The sequence below is a fragment of the Mesitornis unicolor genome, unplaced genomic scaffold (assembly GCF_000695765.1).
Source record: "Mesitornis unicolor isolate BGI_N332 unplaced genomic scaffold, ASM69576v1 scaffold11339, whole genome shotgun sequence".
Classification (NCBI taxonomy): Eukaryota; Metazoa; Chordata; class Aves; order Mesitornithiformes; family Mesitornithidae; genus Mesitornis; species Mesitornis unicolor.
In genome coordinates, this window is record NW_010208074.1 from 82,025 (window position 1) to 94,958 (window position 12,934).

Below are 12,934 nucleotides of genomic sequence, written 5' to 3' on the forward strand. Positions count from 1 at the left end.
GTTTAAAAAGAAAATATTGGGAAAGCTCTGGCAATATAAATCAATCCTACATCCTAGATATGTGCTGCTACAGGAAGCCGCTGGTAGTTTATAGATGCACAACTCAATGCAGGGACTCGATAGCCCTGATGTGTGTGTGTTTATACAGTGGGTTGACTTATTTTAACTAGAAGCTCCTCGTGAGGAAATGCCACACATTTTTACCAAAGAGCATGTTATACAGTTACTCTAGGTACAGAAAAATCAATACATTTTTATGTGTTCTACATATATATAATGTTACCACCTTCTGAATTCAGATGAAGCATGTTTAGTTTTAGGTAGTCCTTGAGAGGGAGTTGGACTCGATGATCCTTACGGGTCCCTTCTGCCTCAAGATATTCTATGATTCTGTGTTCTTGGGTGTCCCTGTTGAACCGTGTGTGCAAACTTTCTCCACCCTGTTCTGAAGCCTCTTCATTGTGCAAGTCTAAAATCTTCTTTTTACGAGTCCAACATACACTTAGAAGCTCTGCTGTAATCCGATTACAGTTGATAAACACTATCCTTGTGTCAACCTGGGGGGGACAGGGGTGGTGTGTGAGTACAGTGTTTGGCATCTGAGGAATTGCACTGATCTGAAGTCCAGGATGTAGTCAGCTGTGTTCTTCCACACGCTGGAGAGTTGCTTGATTCATCTTGGCTGAGGGCATCTTCTGATCATCTCTCCTTCAGCATTTAACGAAGCTGGAAACCAACTCTTCCCTAGCAGAGCTCAGGCCTGGCTCTCCACTCTCTGTATTCATATTTGCAGGGGAATAATTTTGCCCTGTAATAACTCTGTAGTCCTGCATCCTCTTCATCTGGAAGTGGTGGGGGGATCAGAAAGCTGGCAATACCACTTCTGTAACTTGGGGTGAAATATATTGCTCTTCAGTCCCAGCCAGGCCCTGGCATGCAAATCAATTACTAATATTGAATCCTGAAATACAATCCTGAAAGTGTTGGTACTTGTGGCAAATTGTTTTATTGTGGGCTTTTTTTCTTTAAACTTTCATTTTCAGCCCTTTTTCTCTAGCTGATGTGAGTCACAGGCAAAGTGAGCAAAGGGATCAGGTTTTGCGGTGCATTTCCAAAGCTAGCAGTTGGGTTTGCATACTTAAGGAAGAGAATCGACAAATCCTTCCAGACCCTTTTATCAGTGAACCCATATGCAAACTGGCCAAAAGGAGGATAGCTTTCTCACATGGATAGGAATGAAGCATATGTTATGGTCTTGTGATGTGAAGTGTAATTTTTCCTTCCTTCTGGATGAGTGTTGTAGAAGATATCTCCAGCCTGCAAGAGGAAGAGTGTTAGAGCTTGCAAGTAATTTTGAAAATGGAATTTCAGCTGCTGGCACAGAAAGAGTTGGGGAACGTCTAAGACAGGGGAAGAATGAAATTGAGTGTATCACTTGCTTCTCAGACATCGAAGTTGGCTACACGGAGCCCTCTGAGGAGGAGGAGGCAGACAGTTCAGTGCTGCAATAATCTATTTTCAGAGGAGGTTTTCCAAAAGTTATTCCAGTTTGTGTATCAAGCAGGTAGGCTTCTACTATCTCACTTAAAGGAGAGAAACTTCAGTGCTCATCCATCTAACATGACGTACCAGATCTCTGGAAAGACACTTTGATGAGGAGTGGTTTCTGCTTACTCTGCAGAGGAGAACTAAGGGACTCAGACTTGTAGGGGGATGCTGTCATTGCAGCACTGCTAATGGTAGCCAAAGAGTCTGTGAGACTGCTACAGACCAGCTGGCGTTTAATGGACGTGAAATAGGAACTATTTTTTCAAATTGATCTCAGACTCTGTGTGTTGCACTTTGCAACGCTCATTAGCATCTTATTTTTTAGGACTGTGCTAGCCACGAATCTCCTTTGAGAGGCAACTTGAAGTAGCACTCTGCTGGTCAAGCCTCTGCATCCTTGTGCTACAGTGTGAGGATTGAAACTTCAAACCATTTCAGAATGAATACTTTTTTCTACTTTACAGTCAAACTGTAAATGCTTGCAAAAACACAGTGCTCTTATGGATGCTCCTAAGTTTTAGTGTCAAAGGGGCTGCTGGAAAATCAGTCCTCCTTTCTCGGCAGACACCAGGCACATAGAAAGATCCAAGTTTTGGACAAAAACAATACTAGTCAAAGTAGGTAAGAAAAAGCATAATGTAAAGGGACAGACCACACATTTCTCTCTGTCTCTTGCATTGCAAAGCAGTGTGTGGTAATAATGAAGACCTTATTCAGCTTCCCTTGTTTTCTATCTCCTGTTGTACCTTGAAGTGACTGCCCAAATAGGCTTCCTCTCTGAGTCTATGTCCTGTTGCTCTTATTGCCACTGTGTCACAAAAAAAAAGCAAAAAAAAAAACCAGATTAAAAGCTTGATTCAGCTGGAGTTCCTCCCTTGGTATGAGTCACTTCCAGTAATAAAACTTCTGCAGACTAGATCCTGCTCTCAACTACTTATTAATGGCTGGTTCATAACTGTCCTTGAAAGCATAACGACTCATCTTCAGAAAGTTGATTTCACAAGGGGTAATGTGAATGTAGTTGTGAAGTTCACAGATCAAGTCTCTCTGTGCACTGTCCGCTACACAGATCAGTAGGCCACTACAGAAAATGCAAGCATGTCTGTGATAACTTATATATTGCTTTTAATTTCAGCATGTAATGACTTTGATTGTGAACTGGAGGAAAAGGTTGTGTTTTTAAAAATATAGTAACTCATTCAACTTTCCTAAGGATTGTGATTTATATTTTTGGATAGTCTTGGCAGTCTTGCACAAAGGGAAGATTGGTGGAAATGTGAAGTTCCACCAGCCTGGTATCTTAGACCCAATGTTACTTTTTTGTTCTGTGTTTCTGGAATGATGGTTTTCTCCTGACTCTGTGGGACTACTCCTTTTAGTTTGGTGGCATCTGATCTTCCATGATCTGTTGAGTCTTATCTTTTCAGAAGAAATCCAGTTTATTTTCTTTCTAGCAGAAGCAGCATTCATGATGACTGCCTTCGTCACACTTTCTGAGAACTGAGGAGTCTGCCAATTTAAAAATAGCATAAATGTTGACTTAAAGCTATTGAGGAACCAGTGGAAATACCACTAGGGTTCTTTTTTCAAATTGCCACCACAATTACATTTCCACTTTTGATTGTTTTCTGCACTTTCTGTCTTCTTGGTTTGTAATGTGCTTGGATTTTTTCCTCTTCCTTTCAGTAGTATGACCTTCAGCTTTAAACTATCAAACAGCAAAACCTGCACCTCATCATATCAAAGGTGAAGATGTATTGGATTAAGCTAGAACAGATGTTACATATAGGAACAGTTTGGAAAACCTGTAGTTCCTGGCATAACAATGTCATATGTTGATGGATTATGAAAAACTGTATTTTTTTTTAAATGAGGCAATGAAAAACGTCTTTTACTTCCCACACCCTGAAGAAGATGAAAAAAGTAGCCTCATTTAATGAGTAGTAGGAAGTACTAATCTAATACAATTAAACTCTAGATAAGAAAGTAATTATCTATGAATTACTTTTTCCTCACTAAACCCATAATAATCTGTGCTGGAGTTATAATTGGAGTGGTTTACCTGCCATTACCAATTTCTGCAATTCTGAGAACCTTTGGAGTCAGACAGGAAGGAAGGAAGAGCTTAGGAAAAAAAATGATCCAGGAAAACAAAAAACTCAAGTAGAGGGTTTAGGTGAAGCAGAGTTTTACAGTGGAGCACATATGGGGAGGAACTGTGGTAGGAAAAGGAATGAAGTCTGTGAGAGACTCTGGGAATGGAGAAGAGGAATGAAAAAGCCAAGTGAACTCTGAGACTTCAGTATCTGTGTCTTCAGCACCTGGGGCTCGCTGAATCGATAAGCAAGGCTGATTTGAAGCAAAGCTTCAAGAAACTTGAATATAAAATGCTTCTGGATGCTGCTTCTGTATCAAAATTTGATCCCAGGAGGGCTCCATTTGTTATCACTCATTTTCACATTCCATGGTTGTATTGAATGTGTCTCTCATTCTCAACTTCTGACTTTAGAAAAAAAGTCTGAAAATTGTTTTTAAAATAAAATGAACAGTTTCTTGCTGTAACTCATCTGAGTTGCCCAAGTGTTGCAGTGAGAACAGATATAGGGCAGGTTGCAAGTTAGTGAATAAGAAAGCTCTTGCTGTGCTGAGTGATAGATTTTGTGTTACTTTCACCTGTTGATACTGTCTTCTGAGCAACTATGTGAAAAATGCCGTCCTGCCTTGATAAGAGTTTTCATTTGCTGCACACTGTACCTGTTCAGTGACTTTACTGGTAATGTGTTAAAAGGGCAAAAATCTATAACCTAGACTGAAGTCATCTGTGTGGCAATGGTGTCAGGTATGTTTGTGCAGGACTTGAAAATTACAGCAAATTACTGAAATTTCAGAAGACCACTTATATCTTTGTAGGGCATTAGCAACATTCAGAATCTAAATACTTTAGAAGCATGAAACCTGTACAGTTTGACTGATTTAATTTATTTAATTTATTTTAAACCACTTTTTTTCCTCAAATATTTTCAGCTTTTTAGGAACAGAGACAGGAGAGACAGGATTTTGTAAGATAGGAGCATATTTTTTAGGGAAGCCAAATCCAGTGGATTAGCTTTAAGGCTAAAGTGACTTCATCTGCTAGATGGGAGGCTGCTGCAGTTCCTGGTTTTAGAGCCCAGCCAGTTGAGATGCTGAACGTGTATTCCAGAGGTGTAAATACACACAGAGCACACATTCAGCCAGGCATGCAGAGCAGAAGAGGTGGAGGGCAGTGCCTTTACCAGCACCCAGACACAAACATGGGACAGCACAGGAAGCTCAATCCTGTATGTGTGTTACCTCCCAGAAAGCAGGATTACAGTTAAGAACTGTAGGCTGCAGTGACTGGGTCTTGACCAGCCAACCATACTGACCTTGCTTACGTGTGGCCAGTCCCTTTTCTCCCCATCCTCTACATTTTTCCATGCTTGTCTTTCCCTTATGCACATAGATTATCTCATTTCCTTCCCTTGTCTCCTTTAGGTTACCCCTGCTTTTTCCTTGCATTGCTCCCAGTTTTGCCAAGTCCGTGCTCAAATTTCCCAAGCCTACCTAGGTAGTTTAGACCTTACATGGTATTACTGATACAGTTTCCTAGGCAGTGCTGGCTTTGCAAGGTTATTTTCACTAAAAAGTCCCCGATACTCCCCCTCAGTGCTCTCTGAAGTTTGGCCATTTCTCCCTTAACTACCTGTGAAGTCTGGCAGTCCTACAGGGCATGCTCTGTAACATTTGTTATAGCTGTGTACACTTGTCATCTGTTATGTCCAGCGATTTCTTCTGTCATGTCCCGTGGTTTCTCAAGTTCCCCTCTGCCTACTTCTCTCTCTGCATGCTTTGGCAGGTACGTGACACTGAGGAAGGGAGAGAGAGAGGGACGTGCTTGGCTCAGAGGACCTGAGTTGTTTAATGGGTTAAGTGGTGGAAAAGTCTGTAGTGTGGTTAGCAACCTGAGATCAGCTGCAGGCTGTGTTGGAGGCCTAAATTCCTTGCTTGATTTTGCTGCTCTTTTATCCTGGATTAGCAACCCCGCATTGTTTTATTTCCCAAGAACAGGCATCCCTTGTCTGCCCGAGACTGAAAGGAGAAGGCAGCGCTGACTTGAGGGAGGGTTTCATCTGTCTTAGAAAATTTTGTGTCTGCTTCTCAGAGTTTTTCTCATCTGCAAGGACATCTGGTGCTATGAATTTTTTTGACAGGTGATTAAATATCATTAGCTATCGTTATCATTAATTAAAACCATTTGTAAATGAAGAAAAGCAAGTTTACTTCCCCAGTGGGCATATTTTGCATTACAGTTTTGCAAGGCAGTATATTTTTAATGATCTTTATGTAGATAAGGTGAAATCCGTGAGGACAATGGCTGCAGATTTGTTTCTTGGTATTTTATTAGAACGTGCTTTGCCGCAGGGTCTGTTCTTCATGTGAAGAATTCCAGATTACTCCTGCTTCAAAAACTTAGCTCAGCATCTTGTAACGCAGGAAGCTGCTGCATACACTTTCATTTCCCACAGAAGAAATTCTCCCTGCTCCCATCCCCATTTCTAAACACTTCCCTATTGCCGTTCTTTCTTTCCTTCCAAGGTTGGTTTGTCTGTTCGGGGGAAGGCTGCTCCCTGCTCTGCTTTCTGAGGTGTCCCTAGGAACGGATGGAGATTGCTCATCATCGCTGGCAGCGGGGAGAGAAATCTGCAACACATCCTCCCAGGCCTTCCCAAGAGGATGCACATGGGCCAGCTTTCCTGTCGTCTGCTGGTGTCAGAGCAGAGCATGGAAGTGTAACAGCACTGTCAGCTTTAGTTCTACTTCTCACAGTTTAGGAAGCCGGTTCTGGCCAGCAAAGAGGTTTAGGTTACATGGTGCAGGAAAAAAAGGCAACATAAGTTTGTTTTTAGTGATCCCAAATCTCCTTTACATAGGAACACTCATTGCTTTTATGTGTCCCAGTCTTTGGCTGCAAAAATTAAACTTCATCCTCTTTGTTTTCTAAGCAGCGCTCCTGCCATGGTCTGTGTTCCTTTCTTGTGTAACGCTGGATCCTCTCAAAGTCTTTTGTCTTTGCCCAGTAGTGCTGGCCATAATTGATACCACCTTCTTCCTGTCCCTCTGCTTTCACTTCATTCTTCCCCATAAGGAAATTTCCAGACTATGCAAAATTCCTGGGCTTTCTGTGCCACTTTAATGCTGTAGCAACACAAGGGTTGTGTGAGATCTAAATGTAATTAAAGCAAGTTTGGCTAAAAATTCAGTTAGTTTTGTTTGGGTTTTTTTTAACTTCTTTTGAAGTGTGGGGAGGGAATAAACCCCAAGTCTTTTTTCTTTTTCTTTTTCTTTTTCTTTTTCTTTTTCTTTTTCTTTTTCTTTTTCTTTTTCTTTTTCTTTTTCTTTTTCTTTTTCTTTTTCTTTTTCTTTTTCTTTTTCTTTTTCTTTTTCTTTTTCTTTTTCTTTTTCTTTTTCTTTTTCTTTTTCTTTTTCTTTTTCTTTTTCTTTTTCTTTTTCTTTTTCTTTTTCTTTTTCTTTTTCTTTTTCTTTTTCTTTTTCTTTTTCTTTTTCTTTTTCTTTTTCTTTTTCTTTTTCTTTTTCTTTTTCTTTTTCTTTTTCTTTTTCTTTTTCTTTTTCTTTTTCTTTTTCTTTTTCTTTTTCTTTTTCTTTTTCTTTTTCTTTTTCTTTTTCTTTTTCTTTTTCTTTTTCTTTTTCTTTTTCTCTTTTTCTCTTTTTCTCTTTTTCTCTTTTTCTCTTTTTCTCTTTTTCTCTTTTTCTCTTTCTCTTTTTCTCTTTCTTTTTCTCTTTTTCTCTTTTTCTCTTTTTCTCTTCCCCCAAAGGGAGAGACTAAGCCCAAAAATTGAACGTTTGGCTTAACATAGCTGCTAAGTCTCACCCGCTCAGCTGCCACACTGAAGCTTCACACGTACTGGCTGCCTTCCTTAGGCTTCTGAGAGTCTCTCCTCCATGCATGCACATTAATATACATAGATGTTAACATACACTTCAACAGTTCCACTGACTGCTATTTGGGAGCACATCTAAAGGCCATTTCAATGTTGGAGAAGGTATTGTGATAAGGTGATGGGTGAAATTTCTTCTGTTAGGGAGTGAAGTGGTCTAAGGAGCCTCCCAGCACACTCAGCACGAAGCCTACAGTGTGGATTTGAGCTGCCAAAAGCTGCACAAATCACCATCAGGCTTGCTCTGAGCTGTGGATGGGGGAGGATTGAGAAGGGTGGCGGGGATGTCTGCGTAAAGTTTGAGGATTTTTAAGTACTAGAAAATTGCAGTGGTTTGGTGCAGAAGCAGTGTTTGAAGCAAGGGGCAGCGATGGGTGTGATACTTGTTGAAGGTTATTAAAAAAATATCACAACCAGACCTAGAAGCTCAGGATTTTTTTTAAACCACTGTTCAGCTATAGCAGGGAGGGTCTAAGCTCAATGCAGAGTCATCCAAGAGGAATGACAGTTTGAGCCTGCTTTCTGCTATTGCCCCACCAGGCTCCCCAAGGAGGGGAGAGAAGAGACCCCCCCCCCCAGTTTGCTCTCCAAGGGTAACTTCAGAGAGGTGGGAGATGCTTACAAGAAGAGTGTGAAAGAAGGGAACATGGGCAGGGTGCAGGAGTAAGTCTGCTTTGGGACACAGGTGAAAGGTGCTTGTGCAGGTCTGCACCGTTATGTTCTACAGGAGAATGAGGGTGGGAGCTGGGAGGATGGCACAGAATGGTGATTGCTCATTTAAAAAAATCTCTTGTCACTTACAGGCTACCCCAAAATGGGAAGTCCTCTCATACCAGGCCTGTCATGGATGAGAGAAAAGCCCTGAATATGCTATGATCTTAGCACATGAGAAAGTTTAGGATGCAGTTCAGGAGGAATGTTGTACTGTAAGGTAGGAGTAACCTGCTTCACAGCTGAGGTTGTGGCGGATGGAAATCTTCCCAGTTTAGGAAAGAACCTGGTGTTTTTGAGGAGCAGAAGTTGAACATGAGTCAACAGCCCCAGGCTGTTTAGGAAAAAGCAAATGTCATGTTCCAGTGTATGAACAGGAGTAGATCCCATAGGATATGGCAAGCAATCCATCCTCTTTGCAAGGCCTCAGCTGGAGTGGTATGCCCAGTTCTGAGCAGCACATGTCAGACGCAGGGCAGCGGGCAGAGCTGGGCAGATGGGGTTGGCAAGACCAACAGAGGTGCTGAATACCTGTGTCCTGTGCAGGGCAACTGAAGGATTCAGAGCTCTTCAGGTTCTGAAGAGAGATGTGAAGAGCCGTTTTCAAAAACACAGGTTTCTGTAGCAAGTGGCAACATGTTCACTGTGTCTGTGATGGGTGGGAGAGGAAGTAGCAGACTTAAGTTGATGGAAAGGAGACTGCATAAACAAAGCAAGCAAGTGTAGGCATGGTGAGACACTGAAATCACTTGCACAGGGAGGTCATGGAGTCTCTGCTAGTGAAGGTACTGAAGATTCAGTTCAGCCAATCCATTGGGGTAACGTAGGCCTGCTTAGTTCGGTTTTGAGGGGAGAAGTGGATAATTCAGTCTTTCAAATACCTTTCTGTTCCACACTTTTTCATGATCTCATAACATTGAGCATTGTATGTGTGAGTTGTACACTGCAGGCATGGTTTGGTAAGACAGCAGATGGCTGGAGCACATGAAATGTGAGAATGCCAAGTGCAAATAACTTTTAAAGCAAAAAATGAGGAGTATAAAATTAGGATAGAGGACTAGTAATGTAAATAAAATTGAAAAAGTAATCGGAAGGTGCATGTTATGTGCCCTGTTCCTCAATATGCTGCCTTTTTCATCAGAGGAAATTAATTATGTGAGTTTGAGGCTAAAGGCAACACCAAGTGTTTTGTGAACTTTGAGTGGCTTTTTTGAAGGTTCATCCTCTGGTAACTGAATCCTCAGGAGTGCTTTGCCTGAGGGAGGAAGAGAGAAGGAAGAAATGTTTTCTTCCTTTACATAATAGCCTGAAGGGCACTGCCTCATTTTCCTTGAAGGACAGCAGTTGGTTGTCTAGGTAGCAGCTGGAGCTTGCTGAGCAAACTATACAGGTAAATAACAGAAGAAAAAGAGGAAACCTACAGGACAGCCAATTGACTGAAAAGGTAGAACAAAAGTGTAACATTGGCATAGTAGGAGGGCTGAAAGACAAGTACAAGAGGAAGGATGAAAACTGATACCTGTCTGTGTATGTACATAGTCTGAGAGCATTACTTAATATCTGAGGAGCAGGTATGAAAATGTGGAGGGCTCAGGATATGGTCAGAAAGTTGGTTCATTGATGGTAGTGATTTATTTGCATCAATTGGTTGGGAAGGATGCATGAGCACATTATCTATTTAGGTAACCCAGACAGAAATAACAATAGAAAGAAAAGGTAATGGCAGAAAGATGCATTGAGGGGAAAAGTCTCAAGTCTCTAGATTTAAGACAGTGGAAGAACAGCAAAATAAGCGAAAATTAGATGTGATGACATTGCCAAATATAATGCCACCTTGTAGAAACCAGACTAAGATGTCCAATGTGCCCCTAAATTATACAGTAGGAATTACACAGAATGGGGATTTGGACCACTCGTGATATTTTTGTTTGGGTGCTGTCAAGTCTTCTAGTAGATTAGCTCTGGGGCTGCTGCAGGCCCAGTTCATGGTTCCTCAGTAACTCCTCAGTCTAGTCGTGAAGCTGTGCAGAACTCCTAGGAGGGAGGGAGGGCATGGGTGCAGAAGTCTTCTTCACCCCAAGCCCATGTCCATCAGAAGTGCAAGAGTTGACTGACCACTGAGATGAGTTTCCCTCAATATCTGTCCATTGCTGTCAGCCCCAGAAGAGTGCAGGCGATTGCTTCCTTTTATAGATGGGCCAGCCATTTCAATATCAATTTTATATCAGAGTACATGGCCTCAGCATTGACATCCTGAGTGGAGTCTTGTGGCTTACTGTCTTCAATGATTTCAGTGCGCACCTGAACATCAGCTTTGCTGGGCCAGCTCTTCATTTCTTTGAAGTAGAGTTCTCCCTGATTTTACATGGTGTGAGCACTTGTCTCTGGACAGCCAAAAAGTACATCTAGAGAATTTGGTGCATCTTCGACTTCCCGCCAGAGGGGTTTTGGCTCATTCAGTTGCTCAGCTCCTTCCCGTTTTGTCATGGAGACTACCTCATGCCCATAGTAACACGAGGAGTGATTGTAAGGGTTTGGTGTGATCTTGTTAATTTTGAAAAGACCAGTCAAAAAGCTGCTAAATGAGCCTTGAATGAAATGAAAACAACTCCTATGAACATGGGGGTTTGTGTCTTGAAAAAAAATTGAATCAGAGACTGAAAAAAGGATGTGCTGAGGCTCCAGCCCCAAACTGGTCTTATTTCCAGTAAGTGTTTTAACTGTGTGAACAAAACCAGCTATCCTCTCAGTCAAAAAATGTCACTTCAATCCAAGGAGCTTGAAGGTAGAGTGCAGGAGAGCTGCTACAATTAGTGTGCAATCTCATTAGCCTGTACCATTTCCCCCCAGTAGGCACTTGCTTGATTTGATTATAACAGTGAAGATACAGTGTAGTTTCAAAAGGCAGACCAGTCCTGGATTATCTGAGCTCACCAAAGCTGTCCCCTGTGGATCAAACCCCTATTTGTATTGTTTCCTTAAGGCAAATAAGGCATCAGAAGTGCCTTTATTGGCAGTCGCTGCTACATGCTGGGAACCTGCCAAGATTAATACACACAACATTCCCCTCCCCGCCTCCTGCTTTCAAAAAGTAACCAGCATAAAAGTGTTATTCAATTACTACCCAGTCAGAAACCTGATGTTGTCAGAAGTTGTTACTACGACAGTGGTTATTAATGATGTACTGAGTTGCATGCTTCAGCATATCTTTAGAAATGATACAGATGTGTGTATTTGCAGATGACTGGTTAATTTTGCTTTGAATCGGTAAGTAATCTGCAGAGAACATACATAGCCAATAGCTAGGTATAATTTATTCACTGTTCCTTTAATTATTCTGTTTGTCTTTATTCCATATTGTCAAGGTTTTCAGCTGCTGTTAGTAATAAAAGAAAACTGAAAAACCAGGCAGCTGAAGATACAATTTCTTTAGCACTTTTCAAATGGTCAGGGGACTCATCTTTTCTTGGAATGAATTGATTTACTGCAACAACTGTCTTAATACAGTGCTGCAGAATGAGTTAAAACCTTATGAAAATTTTAAGCACTCCTCTGAGGAAAGCACATTCAAGTCATTTACAGTATCCATTTAGAGTTATCTCAGTCTTTTCCAGTTGCTGGCATGGAGATAAAATATAATTCCTACAGATTTGCTGTCATTTCAAACAATAAACTGAAACAGCATCAATTAAAACTGTTGAAGAAAATCAACAGTGTCGTCTGACATCTCTGAGTTAGAGATGGTGAAGTAAAATTTCAACATGTTTCCATGTCTCCATATGTTGTAGATGGACAACAGTTAATCTTCTAACTAAACATATGCAAAAATAAAAAAATATCCCAGTTAGTTTACCAGCACAGGTATGATTTTTGACGAAGTGCTATTTTGTATGTTGTTGGCTGTAAAACCTTTTTCTTTCCCATAAGATCTTTCTCTGTTTTTTTCCCAAGTCATAAATTTTTCATACAGCTATTTGCACCATAAACTTGGAGGCCTGAACTTTCTCAGGAATGTATTCTGAGACTGTTCCTTGATCTGCTTCTTTGACAGTTTCACTTTAAGGAGTTATTGTTTGCTGCCTGACCACTTCTCTATCTCAGGTGAAGTTAAATTCCTGATGTTTTTGAGAATCATATTCTGTAAGTCAGTCAGAATTTGACTTGACATAAAAGTCTAATAGCGATTGTGTAGTGCATAAAATTAAAAAAGTATTCTGGTATTAATGCCATGCCAAACAAGCAGAGACATCTTTCTTCCTCACCCTGTGAGTCTTCTGTTATGAGAAAAGTGTAAAGTTTTGGGATGAGCCATTAACAATTTTGTTTACAAAAAGAACCTATGCATTTTTTCCCAAGGAACTCTACTCTCTGTCTCTCCAGAAGTACAATTTGTCCTACCGTTTACTACTCTAATTTGAACTGAATTTATTTTGTAGCTATCCCTTGAACAACAGTGATCTGCATCAGTTCAACATTGAGGAGAATGGTGGAGCACCGTACACCACAAAAATGCCTGCGAGGCACCACCACCACCACCGTCACCACCACCACCACGCAAATTACGGTGCCCTTGCTCCTGACAGCAAAGACATCGTTTCTGCAGTTCCAAACCCAAACAGTAAGTCCACTGCAATGAATGACATTTCAGTAACTATGCTGCTTTCAGATTCACCTCTAGCAAGGAGGCAAAGGAAAAC

The 12,934-nt window shown here is 41.0% G+C and overlaps 1 protein-coding gene across 1 annotated transcript in view; it reads left to right on the forward strand.

The window, feature by feature from the left end:
* The window catches only part of LOC104546861 (band 4.1-like protein 4B), a gene marked incomplete at both ends in the record, with an annotated part of 61,400 nt that overhangs the window by 33,447 nt on the left and 15,019 nt on the right, over positions 1-12,934 (forward strand). Inside the window, one exon of the mRNA XM_010192360.1 lies at positions 12,674-12,866. Coding sequence (XP_010190662.1) covers positions 12,674-12,866 — 193 coding nt within the window. The remainder of the gene's footprint in view (positions 1-12,673; positions 12,867-12,934) is intronic.